The 23,343-nt window shown below is 46.6% G+C and overlaps 3 protein-coding genes across 3 annotated transcripts; 2 read left to right on the top strand and 1 right to left on the bottom strand.

Annotated features, from left to right (window-relative positions):
- Positions 1 to 587: 587 nt before the first annotated feature.
- On the bottom strand, positions 588 to 2,067 carry gjb7 (gap junction protein beta 7). Its single transcript, XM_079753308.1, has 2 exons — positions 1,957 to 2,067; positions 588 to 1,453 (listed from the first exon to the last, which is right to left on the bottom strand). Exon 2 carries the CDS (start codon positions 1,421 to 1,423, stop codon positions 605 to 607), a length of 819 nt encoding a protein of 272 aa, XP_079609434.1. The 5' UTR covers positions 1,424 to 1,453; positions 1,957 to 2,067; the 3' UTR covers positions 588 to 604.
- A 646-nt stretch (positions 2,068 to 2,713) lies between these two features.
- smim8 (small integral membrane protein 8) lies at positions 2,714 to 3,934 on the top strand. The gene is made up of 2 exons (XM_079753974.1): positions 2,714 to 2,966; positions 3,358 to 3,934. Exons 1-2 carry the CDS (start codon positions 2,838 to 2,840, stop codon positions 3,514 to 3,516), a joined length of 288 nt encoding a protein of 95 aa, XP_079610100.1. The 5' UTR covers positions 2,714 to 2,837; the 3' UTR covers positions 3,517 to 3,934.
- Positions 3,935 to 4,907: 973 nt separating this feature from the next.
- LOC307087712 (uncharacterized protein) lies at positions 4,908 to 22,944 on the top strand. Its single transcript, XM_079753345.1, has 23 exons — positions 4,908 to 5,089; positions 5,319 to 5,393; positions 5,495 to 5,618; positions 5,737 to 5,839; positions 7,027 to 7,137; positions 7,235 to 7,351; positions 8,540 to 8,700; positions 9,500 to 9,646; positions 9,975 to 10,077; positions 10,817 to 10,945; positions 11,349 to 11,534; positions 11,756 to 12,009; positions 12,366 to 13,358; positions 13,506 to 13,614; positions 14,116 to 14,217; positions 14,406 to 16,019; positions 16,420 to 16,542; positions 16,656 to 16,784; positions 17,570 to 17,762; positions 18,375 to 18,499; positions 20,060 to 20,253; positions 20,795 to 20,928; positions 21,293 to 22,944. Exons 1-23 carry the CDS (start codon positions 5,071 to 5,073, stop codon positions 21,517 to 21,519), a joined length of 5,472 nt encoding a protein of 1,823 aa, XP_079609471.1. The 5' UTR covers positions 4,908 to 5,070; the 3' UTR covers positions 21,520 to 22,944.
- Positions 22,945 to 23,343: the final 399 nt, after the last annotated feature.

Raw genomic sequence — 23,343 nt, 5'->3', positions numbered from 1 at the left:
GGTGTAGAAAAAACATTTTAAACTGCTGCGCACTGGTGCCCTACAAAACCTTTTTTTTTATTGACATGTAGTGAGTGGGAGACCTTGAAAAGATTTGTATTTATGTAAAATGTCCTTTTCCTTTTTTCTCTTTTTTAAGGCAACTGTATAGCATGTTTGTATTTATGAACTCTTTAGAAGATTGATCAGCTGTTTGGTTTAAAACTGTCCCAATGGGAAAATATAAATATAGATCTAGTAATAAAACACACAGATGATTTAATATGTTACTTATATCTTACATTGTTTGAACTTGAATTATTTGATTGTGTTGCCACCAGCAGTCTGAATATAACAATAAACCTTTTTTGTTATGAACACTTTCCTCTTCCCTTATATCTGTTTACATATATATTAGCTATAGTAATATTAGTTGTAATGTACTTCCTACAGGCACAAGGAAATCTTTGTTTAAAATACAAGAATATGATTTCGCATTTCATACAGAAAAAGGCTGTTGTGCCTAGCTTAGGCCAACTGTGTGACATGGCATGTTGTTAGATCCCACATGGTCAGTCCTTTCAGCTTGCTGACGATTAGGATCCAACATCGTGGGACACTTAGTTTAATGTCTCATCAGATGTGGGAGGCTTTGTGTACAGGACGGCTCTGATCGCCTGAGGCCCTTGTTGGGCCCGGGTGGAGCCTGCGGGGATGCGGGTTTGCTGACATTAGAAACGGGCAGATTGTAATTAGAAACCATAAAGCGGTGGCGTCTGTGTTGCCTCTCCTCCACGGAGACATACCGCTTGTTAAAGTACTTGGAGCACTGCTTCCATAGAATATAGAAAAGCTCGACCACATTCAGCACAATGCAAAGGACTGACGTACATCCCATGATGTACAGGAAGATCTTTTTCTCCGTGGCCCTGGCGATGTAACAATCCACTATGTTGGGGCAGGGGCTCTCCTCGCAGCGGTACAACAGGGGCACCTCAAACCCGCTGTACAGGAAGTAGAAGGCGAGCAGCGAGGCCACCTCGAAGAAGGTCTTGAGGACGATGCTGGCGATGTAGGTGCCCAACAGCCCCCCGTCGATCCTGCCCCGGTCCTCGTAGAGCGTGTGACCGCACTTGGACTCCTTGTGCTCCCGGTATGCGACGTGCAGGGCCACCAGGAGGGACGGAGTAGACACCATGATGAGCTGCAGGGCCCACAGGCGCGTCTGGGAGATGGGGAACAGGTGGTCGTAGCAGACGTTCTCGCAGCCCGGCTGCCGGGTGTTGCAGGTGAAGTCCTTCTGCTCGTCCTTCCACACCTGCTCGGCGGCCGCCACGTACACCAGGATGCGGAAGATGAAGAGGATGGAGAGCCAGATGCGACCGATGACGGTGGAGTACTTGTTCACGCCGCTCAGAACGTTCTCCAGGAAGCCCCAGTTCATGTTTGCGCTGCTCCTCGTCCCTCTTTAAGACTAAAGATGAACAAAGTAGTATGCATGAATTAGGCCTACATTTATTATTCAATACAGGCCTTTGTAGTTTGAAATAACAATAAGTGGATCTACTCTTATTGGTAGGTACACCAATTATTGTTACTACGTGAAAGCAACAGTCAACAGGAGTTAGAAGAGGGGGAAAACTACACATTTGTTTTTCAATATTTGTTTTAAATTTCCATTTCATCCCTCAACAGTCATTTGTGTTTGCGCTTGACTACCGCATTAAAACCACTCCAAGTTGGGACGAAACGATCCGTCTTCCTACCAATGAATATAAACTATCATCAATAACAGCATCTAGTCTCTTAACGTTAACTTTCCATGCATGACCTCCTTCCCTTCTCTCCCCTTCGCCCTTTTCTAATATATTTTTTTTTTTACTAATATACGTTCTTATTAAAGGATTTTATTGTTGTGTTCACTCTGTAAAGCGTCTTAGAAAAGTGCTATATAAAGAAAATGTATTATTAACTTACCGTATAAAGTGCGCGTCTCCCGGGAGATCCCGTCCGTCTGTCGTCTCACCTGCTGGGTGAAGTGGCACGCCACGCCTTTTGTAACCCAACACGGTATTTGAATAGATCCAAGAGCGACGGTTTTAAAGGGATGTGCACGAGTGCACTAAAGAAATATAACAAACAAGCTACAAAGTGTACTTGAGATTTGTATTTTCTGTTGGTATGAAAGCTGGTATGTGGACGCCTACAGCTAATTGTGTTGTCAAATGTTGAGGGTAGGTAGGTTTGCGTCCACACAAGTCAGGTCACACCTGGTGTGACACCATCGCCATGGTCACCCTAATGCAAAGTACTCTTTTCCACAAGCTGAACAATGATCGAGAACAACCGCTGTGTATAGGCGAGGATGTCGAAGGAGATAACACGACTGTGTTTTGTCGTGGAGTTGTAACCGAATGAGCAGAATCATTCAAGTTTGATGAGTGCAGTTACTTAGTTACAACAGTAATAAATAATGGAGAGATTTCTTTCTGGTCATCTGCCCCTTAAGGACGACAATATCAGATGTTAAAACGTTTAAATTAATAAACCTCACAGTCATCTTCCCATCAATTAAAAATATATATAACCTGAGGATGGATCTAACTTGACGGTGAAGTTGTACTTGTTGTAATCCCCACTCCAGCCACTGTGGCTGCTGTGGTCGTTGATTTGGTACAGTTCAGTCATGAAATTTGGCCCAATCTGGCAACACTGTTGTTGGTTGTGATGACTTTGAAACGTGAAACATGGCTGCACCAAAGTAATGGGAGATACATATGCAATGTCCAAGCTTTTAACGCGTCTATGACTGATCGGTAATCCAGATCGATTGATCGATAGATCAGCGTCATTTGGACATGTCGTCCGCGGACTCCGGTGGGGGGTCTGAAGGCCCTAAGAAAGAAGGGTTCCGGGGTCCGGGGCTGAGAGCCGCCAGGACCACCACCTTCTTCAGAGCCTTCAACCCTGAACTCTTCATCAAACCAGTGAGACCAGTGACCCACTGAAACATCAAGTGGTTCTCAACATGTATTCGGGCTAACACCAATACCAAACAGAAATGCACAATCTTAAAGTTGTAGGGAATGAATTTGGTTGATCAAAATAAGACATAAGACAGTCATTTTCAAGATTATATTTAAAATCCTGAAAAGGGCACATACTGGTTGGGATCCATGTCTAACATACTACACTCATACAACAAATACAGGTTATTGTAAAATGTGACTTGACATGTAAGTGTATTTTTCATTATAACCTGTGTCTAATAATGTGTATTTGTTTTCTGTCATAAAGTTTATTTGCCATCAAAACCTGTATATCTCACAACATGCAGCCTATCTTGTGTTAACGTGTGTTGTGCCATGTGTGTTGCAGAACAAACCGGTGATGGTGTTTGGCCTGCTGAGCATCAGCCTGTGTGTGGGTTACCTGGGGTACCTGCACGCCATGAAGGACAACGACCAGACACTGTACGAGGCCACAGACAGCGAGGGGGACAAGTACATGAGGAGGAAAACCTCCAAATGGGACTGATGATAGGACACAATGTTTTATTGTATCATCAATGCTTTGTCTGTAATTTAGGCCTATTATTTAAATGTACGAATGGGACCAGTGAGGTCTACTGTAGCCAATACTTCAGGATTAAAATGGGAACTTTTCTTTTGTGTTTTTGTAAAATGCCGACTACAAAGTTCAGACAACAAGCTAACACATTGCTTTCAAATTATTGTCAATTCTTTTGGTAACTTTTCATGAACTTTGAATGTTTTTCCTCTGAAATAAGAGCCTACAAAATATGACTCATTATACAAATACTTATTAACAAGAAAACAAAAGTGGAATTTATGTTAGACAAGGTCTTGGGTTCGATCCCCCACTGTCCGCATCCTGCACCCTTGACCTCTATCTGTATTATGTTGATGAAAATAAAGTATTATGTTTGATTGTATATTGTGCTGTTGCTGTAATGAATGTAAACCACCGGTCACACATGTGTCTTTAGAAAGAGAACTGCACACAGCTGCTTTGATTAAGCTGCTTTGTCTATATTCAAATAAATTGCAGGGTGATACAGTGATATGTAATCTATATTAAAGCAGCATGTTAGTAGACCAACACTCCAATATAGTTAGGCTTGCGGTATTTATGGCATGCATATGTTAAATTGAAATGTTTTAATATGTATGTCAATGGCCGTTGATGTCTTGGAGAATGAAAGAATAAGCGATCGGATCTGGAATAATTTCTAGTAAACTGAGATGGTCACTTCATAGAGAGAGGTGGATCCTAGCTGACTGCCAGTGGACACTCCGTAAGTCGGTGTACACAGGTTCCCCACCAGAGGCCGCTGATGTATCGACACCCCCACTGGTGAATCCGTTGATCAATAGATTATATCAAAATCATAGATACAAATAAACAGAGCCATAGGGAGGGATTTTAATAAAGACAGTAAAGTGGTAAAATGCAACGTTTTTTTTTTATTAAACTTCAAATTAATTGAAATGCAATATCTAACAAATGGCATTAATGCTATATCGCTAGATTCAATCAAGCGGTAGAATTAGTCATTAAGTTGATTGATGACTCATTTAAAAGTAACAACCGAAAATGTAATATCCAAATGAGAAGAAAATAGGGAACAACAAACAAAGTAGGCTAATAACATAGCATTATCTCACAATTCCTCTCCTCAAGCTCCTCAAGTCGAGTGGTTTACACAGCACTCTGCTATGTGCCCAAACCAGAACACTCGCTAGTGTGTGTGTGTGTGTGTGTGTGTGTGTGTGTGTGTGTGTGTGTGTGTGTGTGTGTGTGTGTGTGTGTGTGTGCCCGCGCGGCGTGTGCGCGTCTCCCCGCCCTCTGAGGTTATACATTCATGCTCAGCATCTCCTGCTCGCAGAGCGAGCGTATCACTGGGAGCTCAGCAACATGGCGGAGGAAAGTCAGGCGGTCCAACACGTCTGTTCCCCGGGCCAAAGCAACGCCACCTCTCGCCGTATGCCGGGACTATGTTAAAGTACACCGTCCCACCGTGCAAACCCCGCAACAATCCACACAAAAAGGCTGTGAAGGAGCTTTAAGATGAGCCGACGGTCAACAGGTAGGACACACTTTTATCATCGAGTCAGGTGCAGCGTGTTTGTACTCCGCGTCTGATGTGTATTATTTACATGCATTGCTCATCTTGTCTTTGTCCGAGGCAATGCCGTGTGCTAAAGCGGTTAAAACGTCAGCCATTGATGGGATGTTTGCAGGAATGTGCTGCATATGGTTTCTTGAGTGGCATATTGTCAACATCAACACTTAATTCCCCCACTGAAACCCTGCAGAGCGCCTCGGCCCCGTCCCGTCCCCGCCTCTCCCCGCGGAAAACGTCCTAAACTCGGGAGCAGTGCTCTTCCCCGGTACGATGCTCACTTTAACGTGCCGTTTATTGTGTTGTTTCCTGCTTGTAAAATGAAACCAGGTGCAACTTCTTTCGTTGTGCACCCTGTCCGACTTACAGGCGCTTTCGATCAACATGGCTGTCCCCTGGTCGTGTTCCCAGCGGACGGTCACGACAAACTCGCCACGGAGCTCAATAAAGCCGAGGTGGTCGACTTCATCAACTACTTTCTGATTCTGCATAAGTAAGTCCAAGACAAAGAAGTCTCTGTCTGCGGAGAGAGGGAGGGTGGGGGCGTGGTTCAAATATTTTCATACCAATGTCCATGCATGGGTGATTTATAATAACTCTTCTGTCAACAGTAAAAAACAGGACCGAGACAGCCTGGTCTCCGTCGTGGCGGATTTGAGGCAGGCACCTCTCTCTGCCGCAAGATTCGTAGCGGAAACACTGCTCCTCCTTCAGGTACAAACACCGTCATGTGCTTTAGGTCTAGTTAAGATGGAAAGGACAGAGGAATAATGGGAAACGACCACAATCCATCTGGTAGATTGGTTGCAGGATTGGTCATGATTTGGAACATGTTTTATTCTCACAAAGGATACGCGTGTAAATGTATAATATACAAAATGAGACGAGTTTCACTGTTTTTAAAGTTAGTACTTCCAAGGATTTCTGTGTTACAAACAAATTTCTCCTAAGAGGGATTAATAAAGTTGTTATCTGTCTATCGATCTTACTGTAAACCAGTGAGTGAAGTGATGGGGTTAACATATCTGCTGCAAATACAATCCAGTTCCAACAGTTAAAGGCACTGTAAGCGATATATATATTTCAAAAAGGTGTTAAATGGCTCTATATACCAACAACCATCTCTTATATTGAGTTGTTGGGTCAGTAACCTGGATCTCCAAGTCCCTTCGCCGTACAATAAACAAGAAGGAAATTGTTGTATCCCGGTCCCACTTTATCCAATCAGGAGCGAGATCTCCAGACTTAGGCCGGGCGGTCCTCCCTGAACATCCATAGGCAGGCAGCAGGGTTTCAGTGTTGATTGCAAAGGGCAGAACATGCAAAGCTTCTGATTCCAGCCCTGCCTTACACAACCATACACACTAAGCCAAAGAAAAACGACGGGAGGAGGAAGGGAGGGAGGAGAAAGGCTAGCTCACTCAATTCTGAGTGATGCTGAATATTATGCAACGTTTTAATGCAGATTGATGACCTGCGCTAGGTGATCCGCAGTGCAAAGCACCCTGGGAAAGCAGTTTTCTGCTGGGTTTGTGGTCATACTGGAATTCCTTCCTAGGCGAACAGGAGAATGGGTAGTGAACTGGGTGATGATGTCACATGAGTCGGGTCACATTTTTCGTGGCATTCAAGAACCACTGTGAAAGTACATAAACCGTTTAATTATGTTTAATTAGAAAAATAACAGCTGTTGGAAATGATTGTGGTTGAGCTTTTTACCAAACACAACCCTCCATAAGAAACCAGATCTTATATTGTGTTGGTTTCTGAAGTGCACACATTCCCCAGCGCCTGCCCAGCAGCACATGTCTAGGATCGCTGGGTTTGCTACGGCCACATTTCCCCGCACACACTCGCAGAGGAATTTTCCTGGAATGTTAATTTGTCTGTCTGTTCACCAGACTGCCAGCACGGTCAACACGGCCTACCTCGTCCTACCGATTAAGAAAGACGTCTTGAAGACGTTGCAGAAAAGCATCGCTCCCTCAAAACCCCACAACACCGCCTTCAAGGTAAAGTCAAAGCCCAGAGAAGAAGAGAAACTCTTTGCGTATCCAGACGCCCCTTCTCTTGGCTGTGACCCAGTGGATTTCCTCTGTTTGCTTTCAGAAAGTTCTGCTGAAGGACGTTGCTGAACTCTCCAACTACATCGACCGGAGCCAGCTGCCGCCCTGTTTAGGAGGCTACTTCATGTACCATCACCCGAGCTGGGTGGCCTTCATCAAGGTGCGTCCAGCACTATAAAACAACTGCCCACCCTCCATTCTATTCTCTATCTCTGGGTATTAGCAGTGTTTGGGATGTATGAGGTGAATCAAACCAAGGGATGCGGAGGCTCCCCCCGCTAGGTTCAGGTTTAGTGTGCAGGCCCCTGGCAAGAGCAGCTATGTTCATATTTAGAGAGTCACCAGATCTTATGATCATACACATACACAAACGCTCTCACACTCGCACACACATTCACGTCAGAGCACCTCTCCTTCATTGTCTGTTACCATGGCGCTGCTTGCGCAAGAGCGCCGTGCAATCAGCTGACCTCATTAGCAAGTGAAAGGGGCTTCTGTGTTCACGGGGTCATTAGATTATATTTGGTCATGTTCAACAGGGGGCGGACGGCCATGTTGGCCCACTATCGTCGCTAGCGTCGCCCAATAGCGTCGCCCTGCCAAGAGTCCATAGTCAGAAGGGCTCGTGGTTGATGCAACGCTGGGCGGCCTCACACTAGGCCGTTCTAGTTCTGGAGGTTAGGCAACCCCCAGAGCCTCTTTTAAACATGAGCTACTGGCTGTGAAGACTCATTGTTCTCTCTGACATAACAATTTGTCCAACAGCTTGAATGAATAGATTGTGTGGCAAGGGGACCCATAAACTATTACTCAGTGTGGTGGCGGGGGCATACTGCTCTAAAGACGTGGAGACGAGGAGTGGGCCATCATAAACGATACAGCTATTACATTATCATACATTACCACAAGCAGCGACCACAAGGATGCAACTGTTTATCCAGATTTAAGCACTGTAGTAAATAGAGTTTACAGATCCTGTCTATCAGAGAAAAATATGTAGAAAGACAATGGTTATTTCAATAAAGCAATTGAACCAACTATTGAGAAGTTTCATGCAAGTTAACTTTGAATTTGTAGTCCCACATCTATCACAAAAATCTCAAGCTCTTCCTAGTGCTAGTGCTTCCTCGGCCACTTTAAGCTGCTTCTCTTACTTACAACATATTGGTTAAGTGGGGTACAATGCCCACCTAGGAGAACATCTGGAAGTATTATAGAGCGAGGTCTAGGGAGTTACAGAACTTGGATGGCAGTAGCGCGTCCACTCGTTGTCCAGTCTATAACCCCACCTTCTGGTACCTTCTGGTTCTCTTGAGCGTTAAATGGCTGCCGTTCTCTCTTGTGACAGGAGATAGACCTGTTCCTGCAGGAGTTCCTCTCTGTGGTGCAGCGTCTTCCCACCTGTATCTCCACCCTCCAGTCCATCTCCAGGCTCCCCATCCCAGAGGACCTCCACCTGCTCACAGACTTCTGCTCCACCAACCAGAACCTGTTCCTCCGTCTCAGAAGGTCAGGGTGCAGCAATTCACTCTTGCAGTTGTTTTCACTACCTATGTGTTTGATGTGCTGATGCTTATTTTATTGGCTGGTTACGATGGTTTCAATAAGGAGTTGGGTAAGAGATGTTTAAGGTATTCGGTTGATTGTTATTTTAGCCTTTGAGTGGATAAGGAAAAAGTGAACCATATTATTGCTAGCATGAAGTGACTCATGGTTATTTTGGGTATTTGGTATTTACAGGATATTTGGGATTCAACCATCGTAGGAGGGATCAGGGATGTTTATTGTTGATGCTAGCGATTTTGCTGCTTGCTTCCATGCCCCACGAATGGCTGAAGTATAAATTGCGCATCACGTGAAATCCTCACAATCCAGTTGTGTAACATATCTTATGCTGTGGTTTTGTAGCAAGGGGCCCAAATGCCTCGGTAAAATAAAGATGCTATCTTGGGAATAAATTGCATTATACAGATAAACCCGCTAGCCTGCTATCCGTTTTCCTGATTCCGACAATATGCAACCAGACTGTGGTCACAGGTTCTGTATTCTTTGTGGGGATAACATCGTCTTGGTTCACTGCCTGGAGCACAGTCATGTTTATATTGCAGAGTTACCAGTCCTGTTTTTATTCTGCATTTCCAACAAACATTAGGTCGCTATGATCATGTGCTTTGTGGCTTTTGGGGCCCATGCCCCCTCACTGTGTCATTGTTTGCCCCCCTTGGGCCCCCCAATCCTAAACGTATCTCGACACGCCCCTGCCCTGGTCCTTGGGTGACTGGTTTCTGGTCTCTGATTGGTTTTGAAGGGAGTTGGGTCTGGACGAGCTCCAGAACCACTGCGAACAGATGGGGAGCAAGCTGAGGTTCCCTGAGCAGGATCCCTGCTACCTGGCCATGGCCGGGACCCCCCTGTTCACAGACACGGCCAAGGACATGCTCCACCACTACAGCAGGTAGCGGACACTTTACCACCTTCAATGATGTAGGATATCTAATACCTTTACAAGCTGCTCTCTAAATTACATTTTGCTCCTCATGTTACATGTAGGCCTGTAGATATTTTATATGTTTGGTTAATGTGGCATATTCACCTCCCTGTAAATCTGCTGATTTGACTTCCCAAAATGAAATTCTCGATTTGAATGGGTTATTTAATTTGGATCAATTTAATTCAGTCATGTTCATTTCATCATGTATGCATCTATGTAATGGGGACTTTCATCATATAGTTTTAAAGTTTCTTAATTCTTGATTTTAACAGTTTTTCCCTCATGCTCACAGAATAACTTCCGCCGTGGCCAAAATTGAGTTGCTATGGCAACAGGCCTTCTACAAGGCCCATGTCCAGCTCAGGCTCCTCCAGCTCCACAAGGAAGCACTGAGGGTACGGCTAATAATAAGTGGTTCTTCTGTTCTCAATTTGAACTGTTGACCAAACTGTTGTCTAGCGCGCTAGTCCACTACGAGTATCAACCAGTTAACCAGGACTGTGTACAGAGGGATCACATTCCTGTTGATCCTTGTGTTTTTTTTTTACAACCTGCCTTTTGACCTGGGTGCTCCACCGCTCAGTCTGCTCTCTTTTGTCACTGCCGGCTGCTAAACCTTCAAGATCTTGCATCTAGTCAAACGGAAGACGCTTTTTTTTTTTAATCCAGAGGGTACAATGTGAACAATCAAAGCATAGAATCAAATCGAGAGTAACAATTCCAGTTCTGCAAGACATCAGACTGGAGGTCTGAGCTCATGTTTTATTTGTTCTGGCATATTGGTTTTGCTCCCTCACCCATTCTGTACGGATGTTTGCGAATGGGAAGATGAAAATAAGAACAGTGTTCATATCACAAACTCGTGTCTCTTGACAGACAAAGATTGTTTCAGATTATTGGGTGGGGGAACTGAAGGTGGTATTCGTCGCTCAGCCAGCGTTTAGAACCAAGATGGCTGCTTGGTGAATAACAGCCGATACCAAGCGAGTCTGCAAAAAACACGACTGTTAATAATATTAAATAAAGAAACTGTTAATTTACAGTTTACTGTTTTGTATTTTGGACTTTTCATACCCCACTGCGGCAACCTACCAGAAAAACAAATCCTTGTTTGTGCAATGTGGCTGTCCTCAGATTAGAGATCGGATGGAGGTCCTCCTGACGGAGAGGGTTCAGCCCTACAGGGTGGAGGTCGCTGAAGACGAGGATAGGGCCCGTGCGACGGCGGCAGAGTTTGAGGCGTCTGTCTACACTCCGGCCATGGTGAGGGAATCTACTGCTAGCAGTGCCTTGGTTTGGGGAAGTTAGGACTTAATCCGGTGAGAGGACCTTAGTGTCTGAGTCAAAACAGGCTGGTCGTTAGGGTGTCTGGGTTTGAGCCCTCGATTCCCACGTCCAGGAACTTGCTACTTGCAAGCTGTATGTTTTACTGTTTTTTTTATTTTAGATTTGACTACTTGGACTACTTTCTATTTACTTTTGTAACTTTTATTTTAGGTTCTAGATAAATGATATATATATATGATGTATTGTTGTTATTATTACTCCATATTATCCCTGACCAGGAGGCCTTACCCCTACCTCCTCATGAATCGCTTTAGATGAAAGAGTATGCAGTGAATTACAAATTCAGATTTTTTTTTAAAATATTTTGTTCCCTGTGCAGGCCCTGGTCCGCTGCTCAGAAGACGTCCTCCACACCCTGGAGGAGACAGTCCCCGGAGGGGGGGGTCCGGTCAGGGAGCCCTGGGCGGGGGAGATGGAGGCGCTGAAGGACAAGCTGCTCTCCGCGGTGGGGTCCCTCCGCCAGACGCTCGGCGCTCAGTGCGACTTCCACCACTGCTACAGCAAGGTAGGCTCGGGGAGACATCTGCAGCTGGGCTCCAACACCCTGGTGATCCCCTGTACTGTGGTGTTGAAGGCCTCTTGGGAATGAAACCAAACGCATTTAGCCGCTGCTAGCAATGGAGCTGAAGCAGGTCAGGGTCATCGCAGCTTGGTCTGGAACCAGTCTTCCATGTTTTACCTTGCTATGAAGTGGAGCATTAAACCCCCTTTCCCCCCTCCCTCCAGGCTAACAGGTGGTACGGTCTGGTCCTGCGGGAGAACTTCCTCCAGGGGCTGTTGCTGGGGCTGAAGGAGGAGTCCTCTTCCTGCCTGTCCGGCCAACGTCAAGGCCGTGTGCCGGACCCCCGGAGGAAGGCGCTGGCTGCTTTCCTCCGGAGGAACCCCCCCCCGGCTCTGCAGGAGCTGCTGGTGCTGGCCCAGCTGGCTCACACCCTGCCCCAGCCCCGGCTCCAGAGGGCCGGCCGCCAGGTGGCCCAGCGGTGAGTCGTCTGGCCCCCTACGTCACAGATGGGATGATGTTGACCATAATGATGAGTATGAGGGACTTGAGCAGTTGGTGGTTGGGAAATCTGGCTTCATTCTTTGGGGTCTAGTGTTGTTGCATGTGGCTGGTAAATTCAGATCAGTCGTTTAAAGTGTGAGTCACATACTTACTAGTGCATCCACAGGGTGCAGTTTTATTGCCTGTCAAGCCCTAGGAGACGGTACATGTGATGAAGGGCTATAAAAGTACAATTGAATTATTGCATATTTTGAACTAGATCGACTATGTGTCACTGACCAACTTTCTCAATGTTTTCAACTGAAAGGTTTTATGCTTTGTCGACCTCTCTAGGTGCATGACTCTCAGGAAGCTCCTCATCTCGCAGGACACCTTGGCCTTCAGTGACCTCCAGATAGCGATCCAATGGCAGTACGACCTTCTGAGCAGCAGCCATGTCAGCCCCCCTCATGCTCTACCGCCTGATACCGCGAAACCCGACAAAACTCCGGAACAAACGGAAAGAAACCCTTCTCTGTCCCCTTGTTCACGATCCGATCCCGTTGTGAGTAGTTCTCACTGCCGGTGCACCCCCAACAGTCCCGGCCCCTGGAGAATTGGGAAGGATTCTGGACACCAGCAGCAGGTCCTTTTGGCCATGCCCCCTCAGACTGAGGGGAAGCCCTCCTCCCTGAGCTCCTTTGACTCTGGCTTCGATGGCGCCGGCTGCGGCCCCCTCGAAGCAGCTGGTTGTGGCGGCGGAAGGGAGGCGTGGCAAGGCCTCTCCAGTGGAACCGGAATGAGGGAGTCGTTCAGACCCTCTGGAGTGCCGCCCCAGACCCACACGGGGAACTTGTCTACCGCTTTGGATGCAGAGGACCTGAAGGAGGCCTTTGACTTTGGTTCCGTGGGGAATTCATCAAGGGCTAGCATCCAGGTCGTCCCTAAAATCAAACTCGACTCTCTGAACTTTCAGATAAAGGTTCAAAGGTCGGCCACACCGCCGCAGAACCCTTGGCTCAGCCTACCAGTGGACGATCTGGAGAACTCCTACACCGTCACCATTACCCAGAATCCCCCGGGACAGCAGAAGGCTCCAGATCTCAGCAGAAATCATTCCAGTGGTTCCCGAGACCAGCCCACACAGACAGAGGTACCTGCCAGTCCTCTGCCTGACGTCGGGCCACCAGCAGCAGGCAACCGGGATCCGGGACTTAGCCCAATCCGTCATCTCCTGTCCAGCACCATCACGGATGGGAAGGACAAGTCTGAATGCACAACGGAGGGGAACCCCACGCTGATCTGGGACTCGTACGACCTCCACGACCAGAACCACGCTCATGAGGGGTACACCACCACCACTCCTTCTTGAGTTGGAAACCTATTGAATTCTGTCATACATGATGTGTATGAGATGACCTAGTATAGTATAGTTGACCTTTAATTGATGGAAATCAAGGAAATCATTGCGTGCGGTTGGTTTTGTTGGTCCAGGCCCAGTGGCATTGTCCAGGACGTCTCCATGATCGATTGGGACGTGACGGTTCAGCAGGACCTGAGGAACGTGGAGGAGATCCTGGGGCGGGCTGATGGGATCCTGGCGGTACGATTTATCCCTCGTATCATGAAAACGTATCCCTCGTTTGTTGAAAGTGGCAATACTTTCTCCCTGGCCACTAGACGGCAGAAAACTCGGGACAAAATCAGATATAATAATTCTTTGCTCAAAAGTCAACCAACATTTTTCCTTGATGGTTAGTTCAGGAAAGGGTAAGCCATTATTTTTTGTTTGTTTATTTTAATTTTCTTTACATCCCGGTAGCAATCAATAAATCAAATGCCCTGACAAAAAATAATAATTATCTACTCTCCCAGATCTGTTGTAAGCCAACCGGTCTATCGACCTACCTACCTACTTACCTACCTACCTACCGGATACCTGAGATAGTCAGCCTGTGCACTACCCAAGCTTTAATTAGGCACATTTTTCATACTTTGCAAAGGCTGTTGGTTTGACATTTGCTTTGTCAAGAGTAACTAGAAAAAACTTATACTAATATTAAAAAAAAAGTGTTTTTGATTGGCATGCTGTGTTGATGTACAGGAAGAAGAGGATGTCCTCTCACAGGAAGCCATGTTTGAGGACCTCGTGAGGTCCGAGACTCACCACTGGGAATTATGGGAAAATGAGGATCAGCATGGTCCGGTATGTTCATAAACACAAATGGACCAAATCTGAAATATAACTATAATCTATCAATCAACATATCAATATGTTTTCTAATGGTTTTAACTGTATTTTGACTGTTTTCATACGGCAAAAAAATCGAAAAATTAGCATTTCATTATTTGACTTGAGAATTGTCGGATGCATTGCCCTTTTTGCACTTTCAGATGTGCGCTAGTGAGCTGGCTGAAGCTGGTGTACTCGGCCTGGATGAGGACCTCGATTACCCCGACTGCGAGACCCGTGACTGGTGCCCAACGCCGACCCCTTCCTCTGGATCCGAGTCTCTGCTGGACAGCTGCTACCGTGTTGAAGACCGGACTCCTTCAGGGTTTGATTTGCCAGGAGACCGGGTGAACCTGCTCCCCGAGCTCAGGAACATCCACATCCTGGACGAGCTGATCCTGGAGGAGAACTTGGAGATCCACAAGCTCCGACGGCAGGTGGAGACCCTGGAGGAGGAGAGGAGGGGGGCTCTCCGGGGGAAGCAGCAACCCTCGGCGGGGAGCGGGTCGTTGGGTAAGAGTGAGGAGCGGCAGGCCTTTCGTCACAAGCTGCAGAAGGAGACTATGGAGGTGGAGAGGATGGAGAAGAGTTTGAAACAGGAGCTGGCCTCTGGGAGCAGCAGGACCAGGAAGGTGGTCAAGTGCTCGGCTCTCGTGACGTTTGGAACGTTGGATCCGGACGATCAGGATCTCTGCGATGAGCTTCTATCAGGGAGCCGGCGGCGTTCCCAGAGGGCACTTCAGCAGAACTTAGAAGAGCCTCTTCATGACACTCCAGGACAGCAGTGTCATGGAGATTCGGATGAACAACATGATGAAGAATCCTTGAACTGTGATCTCTACCCTCTCACTGCTGATGTTGATGGAACTTCAGAGCCGCTACCAACACTAAACCTTACAACCATCCGCAATTCCCAATATAATCGTGAGGAACTTCCTCCAGATGAGGGGTTAGAGCCTCAGAGCGCGATGGCTGAGATGGAAACGGACATGGAACCAGGAGGAAGTGACCTCACCTGCAAACCAGAAGCTTCCTTAATCCCCGAGATGGGACCAGAGGATGGAGCGTTTGACCCCGGCGGTGAGCCAACGCTGCCTCCTGTGCCTAAGCCCCGGGCAATCTCCCTGGAGGCCACAGCATTCTCCATGGAGATACAGGAGAGGCCCTGTTCTGTGGAGCCCACATCAGAGCCTTCTCCAACACCACCACTGTGTGATCCACCCCCATGTGATCCAACTTTGATTAATCCACCCCTATGCGATCCACCCCCATGTGATCCATTGCCATGTGATCCACCACCTGAAGCTCCACCCAAACCTCCACCCAAACCCAAAGAGCGGAAGCGCAGACCCTTATCCGGGGGCGATGGCCTCCTTGGTTCAGCCGTCAGCGGCCACAGCAACAACAACCACAACAACAACAACCCCCTCACTGAGGAGTCTCCGGGGTCGCAAGGGGACCGTGAGTTCCCAGGGTTCTTCATGGAGGACGCGACAGACATGGACAACGCTGCAATGGCGCCGGCATGCAACGGAACATCACAGAAGAATTCACAATCCCTCCTTGGGAACCAGACCCCCATGGGTCTCTGCTCCTCCGACCCCCCCTCTCCCCCTCAGGAGACCCCAGGGGAGCTGATGGCGTGCGACCCTTGCGGGAGGTCGGATGATTGTGAGGACGTAGCAGACGGGTTTCAGCGCTCGGCGTCCACCAGGATCAGCAGAACCTTCTTACCGGCTCACCAGCCGACCGTGAAGCAAGAGGATTACTCCGAGGTACTGGCAGTGTGGCGCCTTAGTTGTGAGGGTGATTTGAAAACTGTTCCAAAACAATCCACTGGTTACATCACAAGTTTCCAGTGAGATGTCTGGATGATGGCCGTGTCACCTCCAAAGTGGATTGTTCCAAGTGCTAAGCTTCATCAGTCCATTACTCCCACTTGTGATGTCACACATGGATAGATTAATTGCTTTCTATGAAGCCCAGCTCTCCCACCTGCTGGGGTTCCCTTAAATGTTTTCAAATGCTTTTTGGTTAACGATTGCACGTCTGTTTCAAACTCCATCAACTGAAGCCAGTTGATGGAGGGATAAATGTTGAGGTTGAGTCAAACAAGGTGATGTCCAACTCCTCATGACGCTTACATAAATTGATGTATCTGCGTTTTCGCCTCAGATCTCAGACTTTAAGACCCCCATCGTCCTGGACACAGGGTCTGGGGTGATGAAAGCCGGGTTTGCCGATGAGGAACTTCCGGCGATTATTTTCCCCACCGTCATTGGCCTGCCAAAGTATGAGGTAATGTCAGCAGATCAGGTCATCGTGGTCAGATCATAAAAGGCTTAAACAGATGTTCATGCTACAGATGTTGAAGGTCTACAGTTGTTCAGCGCTCTCTGGTTCTTCTGCAGGAGATGATGAACGGCAGCTCGGAGCGAGAGAGCTTCATCGGCCATGACGCCCAGCACATGAGGGGGGTCCTGGCCCTGAGGTACCCTATGAAGAACGGGGTCATCCACAACTGGGACGACATGGAGAAGGTACGGGTAGCACCCATCCCAGTGGGTTGAACTGGGACGGTACTAGTGTGTATTTAACAGGGACGGGACCAGCTTGTTAAAGTGAGACGGGTACCAGTGTGTAGAACTGGGACGGTACTGGTGGGTTCAACTGTGTGTGTGTGTGTGTGTGTGTGTGTGTGTGTGTGTGTCAAATGCCTGTTCACTTTTTAAGTAGGCTGTAGGTATGAGCAATTTTGCCTGCCAAACAATGAAACAATTACATGTAATCTGTTGCGTTTAGCCTCACTCGAATTTCCGGTGCTACTCGAAAAACCACCGATGTGAATGTGGGTCTGTGAGTTAGGGCTACTGTACCTAACGCACCCTAAAGTGTAATTTAACAGACTCTTGTGTCTAAGGTGGATAGTCAAAGCATATGATCAAAATTGAAGCAATCACAAAAAAAGTGCTGTGTGATCTGGTTTTGAAAAAATCTGCACCTAGTGTAAAGTAACCCTAGGAATCAGAATAGAAATGTACGTTATGGAAGGAAAGATTAAATCTTCCCCAATACTTAAAGAGTAAATTCAGAATCTCTGAGCCACTTACAGCTGTGTATGCTATGTCAATATTATGTTGTATTGATGATGTCTTGTGTATGTTTGTATGCTAATAAATAATGCATATAGAAATATACACGTTTTTTGCACAGGGATTTTTTAATACATTTTGCAATAGTATTCTCATACAAAAAACATATTTTTAATTGAGTTCAAATGGTTGAAGTGCACTACAACAGGCCAACATTTGTAATATGTTTCCAGATCTGGCACCACGCCTTCCAGCAGCTGTGTGCCGACCCGGAGGACCACCCAGTGATGCTGACAGAAGCCCCCATGAGCCCCCTGCACAACCGGCAGCGCGCGGTGGAGGTCATGTTCGACCGCTTCTGCGTGCCCTACGTCTACGTGGCCATGCAGGCCGTGCTGGCGCTGTACGCTGCCGGCCGCTGCACAGGTACGGCCGGCCAGAGGACTTTATCGACACAGCGCTTAGGAACAGTTCAGACTAAAAGGGGGTCCTCCTTTTGAGAGCGGGGCATCTAAGTTTCAACCCCAAAATGCCTTTTAAAGTGCAAGGTGGGGGCATCTCTTTAAACTCCCTCCCTAAAAGGAAAAGGAAGATACACGCAAGCAAAAACGCACACTCCTTTGTGCTACACCTGAGCAAGTGTGCATTAGGAGACATTATATTTCAACACATTCCAAAGCTAATATTTGACTAACTAACTCTCTCTAACTCTAACTAACTCTGTTAGTTATCACCTAAAGTACTGTCTAATGTTATTAATAGGTTTGTGTTTCAATTATCTGAACAATAAGAGTTAACCAACAATTCTAAGCCAAACCAACAATTGCACGCATGAGACAAAAAAAAATTTTCATAAGAGTTTACTTTGAGTTATATTTCATTGAGATAGAATGTTTCAATAAACCGTTTAATTGAGTCTAATATTTCCTAAAACATTAGACTATAACGTATAGCTTGAGACCAAGCTACCACTAGGTGGTTGAGGACCGGGGTACCTCTGCATCAGGGGCTCCAGTAACGCGCCCTGTGGTTCCCCAGGCGTGGTTTTGGACTCTGGGGACGGCGCCAGCCACAGTGTGCCAGTGTATGAGGGCTACAGCCTCCCGCACGCCGTCCAGCGCTTCCCCCTGGCCGGACTCGACGTCACCCTGCACCTCACCAAGGTACCCCCCCCATGCTGGCCTCGGGTGTCTGCTCATTGGGGTCGGCGTTCGTGTTTTATTTCTACTACTCATTGTGTATATAGAGGCCATTTTACCTGTTGATTCTTTGCTAGTTTTCATTCCACTTTTCCATCCATTATTTTATTATTTGGACTTTAACTGTCCTGTAGCTCTGCTGTGTGGTCTTTATTACCCATCTGGGATTCAAAAATAACATCCAATCTGGCGGTCAGATCCTAAGAGATTTATTGCAGCTTTGACATTTTAATCTCAGAGTATTCGGTCTGTATCTGTCCAGATAATGTTCCTCTTGGTTTAGATTTATGTATTGTTTGCCATTGAGATCTATGGCAATATTCATATGGAAATTGTTGAGCTAGCCATTGAATTATCCCAGTGGTCATTATCGCTGGTCTATTTAATTAGGTGTAATTAAAATGTATTTATACAGGGAAGAAGATGAATGGTTGCTAGGCAACTCCCCTTACTTCAATCAAACAGGAGCTGTATAAACGATAACTCCATATGATCTACATAGTGATGATCATTTATGTTGTTGCCATTGTGTCTATAGCTGTGTTTGAGATCCTTGAAAGCACAAGATGCTAAACGTCCTGATTCACCAGTTGGTGAAGGAACCTTTCAACACTGGCCATTCTTATATCGTCTGTGTCCATTCTATATTAGTCTAAAACGTAAAAGTTTCCTTGCTGTGGTTGTGAGGTATTTCAAAGTGTGGCCTATTTGGTTGAGTTGCAAGTGGGTTATTGGTCCGCTACCGGTAGAGCATTAACCCCCCTGCCTAGTCTCCGCCAGAAGGCTCATGAATATTACACAGCCCCCCTCTTCGGTTACAACCGGGGGAGAGGATACGGCCTGAAGCTGTTGTTATCTGCACAGTCCACCCTGAATATGTACCTCTTCCGCCATGAGATGGCTGTGAGTCTGACTGAGGCCTCTGATCCGTGCAGCTCGGCCAGAGCCATTGAACGTTGCGTTCGAACAGCCCTTCCTCAGCCCTTTGTATCTGGCTGGGGACGGCTGGCCTCCACGAGAGTGTCCTGCTCTTGAGAGTTCACTCTGTTTCTCTCTGCAGACCAGTTTGTTTCCTCGATCTTATTGAAGGCCCTTTCCAAGAATTAATAAATTATCCGACCAATCAGCATTAGGGGAAGGGATTTTCCGGCCACGATGAACAAAGGCTGTCTGACGTGAAATTGAGCGTTATGAAATCCTCAACGTGTGGAGCACATTCCTGCAGTGGACACATTGTTGACGGCAGCATGATATTGTTTTACGGCGGTTTTATCGGTTGGTTGTATGGCCTTGAAGGACCAGGCGCCTCGTTTATCAACCATACCTATGCACCGATTTATCATCAGATTGATCCGATTTCTCAAGATTGATGAATACAGATTTCTTTGTACTTAAGCACATACAAAATTTCATTAGTAAGAGAGAATGTAGAGCCTTTACTACACACGGTTGATAATGAGGTCCCAGGACTGTAGACGTTTAGTGTGTGTGTGTGTGTGTGTGTGTGTGTGTGTGTGTGTCCAGCTCCTCCAGGAGCAGGGCGTGTGCATGCGGACCAGCGCCGAGTTGGAGATCGTCAGAGAGATGAAGGAGCGGTGCTGCCGCGTGGCCCTGGACTATGAGGTGGAGTTGGCCCCCGGGGGCCCCTCTGCAGGGCGGGAGATGAGCTACACCTTGCCCGACGGACAGGTGGTGTGTCTGGACACCGAGAGGTTCAGGTGAGGTGGGGGGGGGGGGAGGCAACTAAAGGGACATCATGCCCTCAATGTTTGTGAATACATTTTATTCTGTGGTGTTTGAAACATTTCTACGCTATCATCCGCTACTGGCTACTTGAGCGATTTCATTGTTTTCATTTAGTTCCTGAGTGGCAACGTGTTGGTGTAGATTTGTTTGTTTTTTAATTTGCAATATTGAAATGTTGCAAAATATCTGCTGTGTGGTCAACAAAGGGATAGTGTAACGGTTACGGAACACGGAACATTCCAAGCCGGATTGTTCTTGGTTTGATCCCCAATCCATTCCTGTCGCCTTTCTTGAGCAAGATGTGCCTAACCCTTACCAGCACCTAGGAACTTAAATCCGCTGCCATTCACTATGAATAATAATACCTGCCAAATGACTTAATAATAGGAAGCAAATCTTCTATTATCACGATATTTGTAACAGCCAAATTCTCTCATTCAACGTATCCTAACTTTATTTAAACCTTTTACTTAAACCGGTTGTAGCTCACCTGCTCCCATGTGGTTCTTTCAGGGCACCTGAGATTCTCTTCAGACCTGAGCTGATTGGCCGGGATCATTATGGGATGCACGAGAGCCTTTACAAGTCGGTCCTCAGCACGGACGTGGACCTGCGGAGAGAACTGTTGGGAAACATCGTCCTATCAGGTACAGCCCTGGGTCATTTTTCACCAGTCTGCCGTGGTCACCAGTTCAACCTGCAGGCGCTCTCGCAAACGTGCTGGCAGCGTGTTATCTTAACCGGGAATTGGCCTCATTTAACATCCCTGTTGGGGGTCCTCGAATGAGTGCCTAAAGGTTCTTCGTACGGTTTGAGCAGTGGCGCTTGCTGCCGCCCTGAAACAAGCGTGGCCTCCGTCCACAGAATCCAACCTCGGTTAAAGCGTCATTCTTCCCGCTTCGTTCACCACGGAACGCAATTCCGTGATTTGAAATGACGGCTCTGCGTGTCAGGAGATCCGATCCGTTGTCCAATCACAGCGTCCGTCCGTCTGTCTGTCCGTCCCCGCAGGCGGGAACACGCTCCTGGCGGGCCTGCCCGAGCGGCTGCAGCACGAGCTGGGCCGCATGGAGCCGGGGGGCCAGGTGCGGGTCTCCAGCCCGGCGGGCCGAGGCTCCTCGGTATGGCGTGGGGGCGCGGCGCTGGCTAGCATGCCGGCGCCGGGGGGCTGCGCCTGGATCAGCCGGGAGGAGTACGAGGAGCACGGCCCCCAGATTGTCTTCAGGAAGTGCTTCTGAGCCGGCCTCAGGTGTCTCCCGCGTCACGTGCAATATGTGTTTGTAAAAACAATATTTAATATACAAATCTATTTTATATTTGTAGCCTCTTCTACTCTGGTGCCATGGTGCTCTCCTCTGCTCTGGGAATCTATTTATAAATGAGTGTCCTATTCTGGATGAAGTATTCCGAGGAATTTGTCCATCAATAACTTGTTGTAACGCGTGTTTATGAGTCTCTTACTTCAGGAATGATTCCACATCTCTCAGAAGCGGGTAATGTCCAACGGTTAACCCTAACCCACGGTAGAATTTAGACAAATATGTTTTTCTCTTGTCTTTTACTACCAAACAAGCCTTGACTGCCATGGTTTTAAAATCCATTTCAGGGATTATTGGGTGAATATCGTTCAATGATTAACGGTGGCCCCATTCAGCCTCACACCATCCTCTAAGCCTTTTAAGAGACTAACTAACGTCAAATTAAATAATATTCTAAGACTAAATTAATTCAAAATTCGTATTTAAATAAATTAACGATTTCTTTTGATGCATGTTTATTTGGTGTACGTTGGTGAATGAGACAAATGAGTACATGGGCCGTGATGAAGAGGTTGATTGTCATAACGACCGGTATCCAATGAAACATCTTGTAGTTAGACGTCAACCCTACTAATCGGTGACTCATGACTTGCGCGTGGCGGCACATAACTGAATGAACTATAAACTTCACTCTGACTTGACGATGCAATACACTTCTCGTCTTTTATACTTTCCTCGTGTTGTTCATCTACCTGAGCCAATGTAAATGCAAAGTCTTTTCGAGCGAGTTTGTGAAATGCAGAGAATTACAGTATATGATGGGAAACGCTGATTTATTTTTTAGATTAACTGCCAACTTGTTCCAGGTGTTTTTAATGACTTGTTTGATGTTTTTAACTGCATGGTTTGAGATCAATGTGTGTCTTTTGTGTATTTTGTTATAATTGTGTGATGTTGCTTTTGAGCTTTTACCTCCATCTTGTTCAGCAGTATTCTTTCTACATTTGTGAAAGCCTTTCCCTCTGTGCCAAAAATGCATGCATTTTTACTTTACTTGAAACTAGAAAATTCTTTGCCTAAAACTAAACTACCTTAACTATTAGAAACACCAGCTGATTTACAAGTGTTTTACTACAGCTTTGTGTTTTTAAACTTTTTGTGTGTTTTACTATGTAAGTATTTTATTTCAGCTTATAACTAAGCTTATAAGCATTATAACTTTGTGTGTACTGCTTGGTTTCGGCTTACATATATGTTTGATGGTTCTGTGTCTGAAGTGTGTTTTGATATTGTGTACTGCCCTTGTTTAAATGTGCAGGGCGGTCATGTGGTTCTGCGGCTCAGGTCGGGTGGGGGAGACGAGGACTGTATCGGTGGGACGGGTTGACCTCGTAGGGTCGGAGAATAAACTTACTACTCTGTTGAACGTATGATGTGTGACGAGCCTATGGATGTTTTGCACCAAGTCACATGTCTGTTTTTTAAGAATAAATATTTTGTCTTTTAAAATGTGTGTTGCATTTATGATTGTATTCATATGAGAAGTGGGGGTATGGGAAGCTTGGCTACAATAGTCTGACCACAGTCGGGGGCATGGCCCCCGACTCCGCAGCTGGTTTCAATTCCCGCATACACCCTGGTGGAAGTCTCTGGCGTCCCAAATATGCACTCTAATAACCACTGGTGGAACTCGTGCCAACTGGAAATGTACTTTGTAAATGCTTTGAGTTGAAGTGGATATTAAAACGCTTTGGCTCTTTAACAGGCACATAAATAGCCTATAAACCAGCGAAGGATACCCTA

This window comes from Pollachius pollachius, assembly GCF_949987615.1.
Source record: "Pollachius pollachius genome assembly, chromosome: 16".
NCBI classification, from domain to species: domain Eukaryota; kingdom Metazoa; phylum Chordata; class Actinopteri; order Gadiformes; family Gadidae; genus Pollachius; species Pollachius pollachius.
This window is presented reverse-complemented; position numbering and strand designations above follow the sequence as displayed.

Bases quoted from the DNA above. Each gene is read 5' to 3' on its own strand.
- gjb7 (XM_079753308.1), bottom strand. From the start codon at position 1,423: ATGAACTGGGGCTTCCTGGAGAACGTTCTGAGCGGCGTGAACAAGTAC.
- smim8 (XM_079753974.1), top strand. From the start codon at position 2,838: ATGTCGTCCGCGGACTCCGGTGGGGGGTCTGAAGGCCCTAAGAAAGAA. The intron at 2,967-3,357 runs GTGAGACCAGTG...TGTGTGTTGCAG, and splicing joins CTGAACTCTTCATCAAACCA to AACAAACCGGTGATGGTGTT.
- LOC307087712 (XM_079753345.1), top strand. The intron at 7,352-8,539 runs GTGCGTCCAGCA...CTCTTGTGACAG, and splicing joins GCTGGGTGGCCTTCATCAAG to GAGATAGACCTGTTCCTGCA. The intron at 20,254-20,794 runs GTGAGGTGGGGG...TGGTTCTTTCAG, and splicing joins CTGGACACCGAGAGGTTCAG to GGCACCTGAGATTCTCTTCA.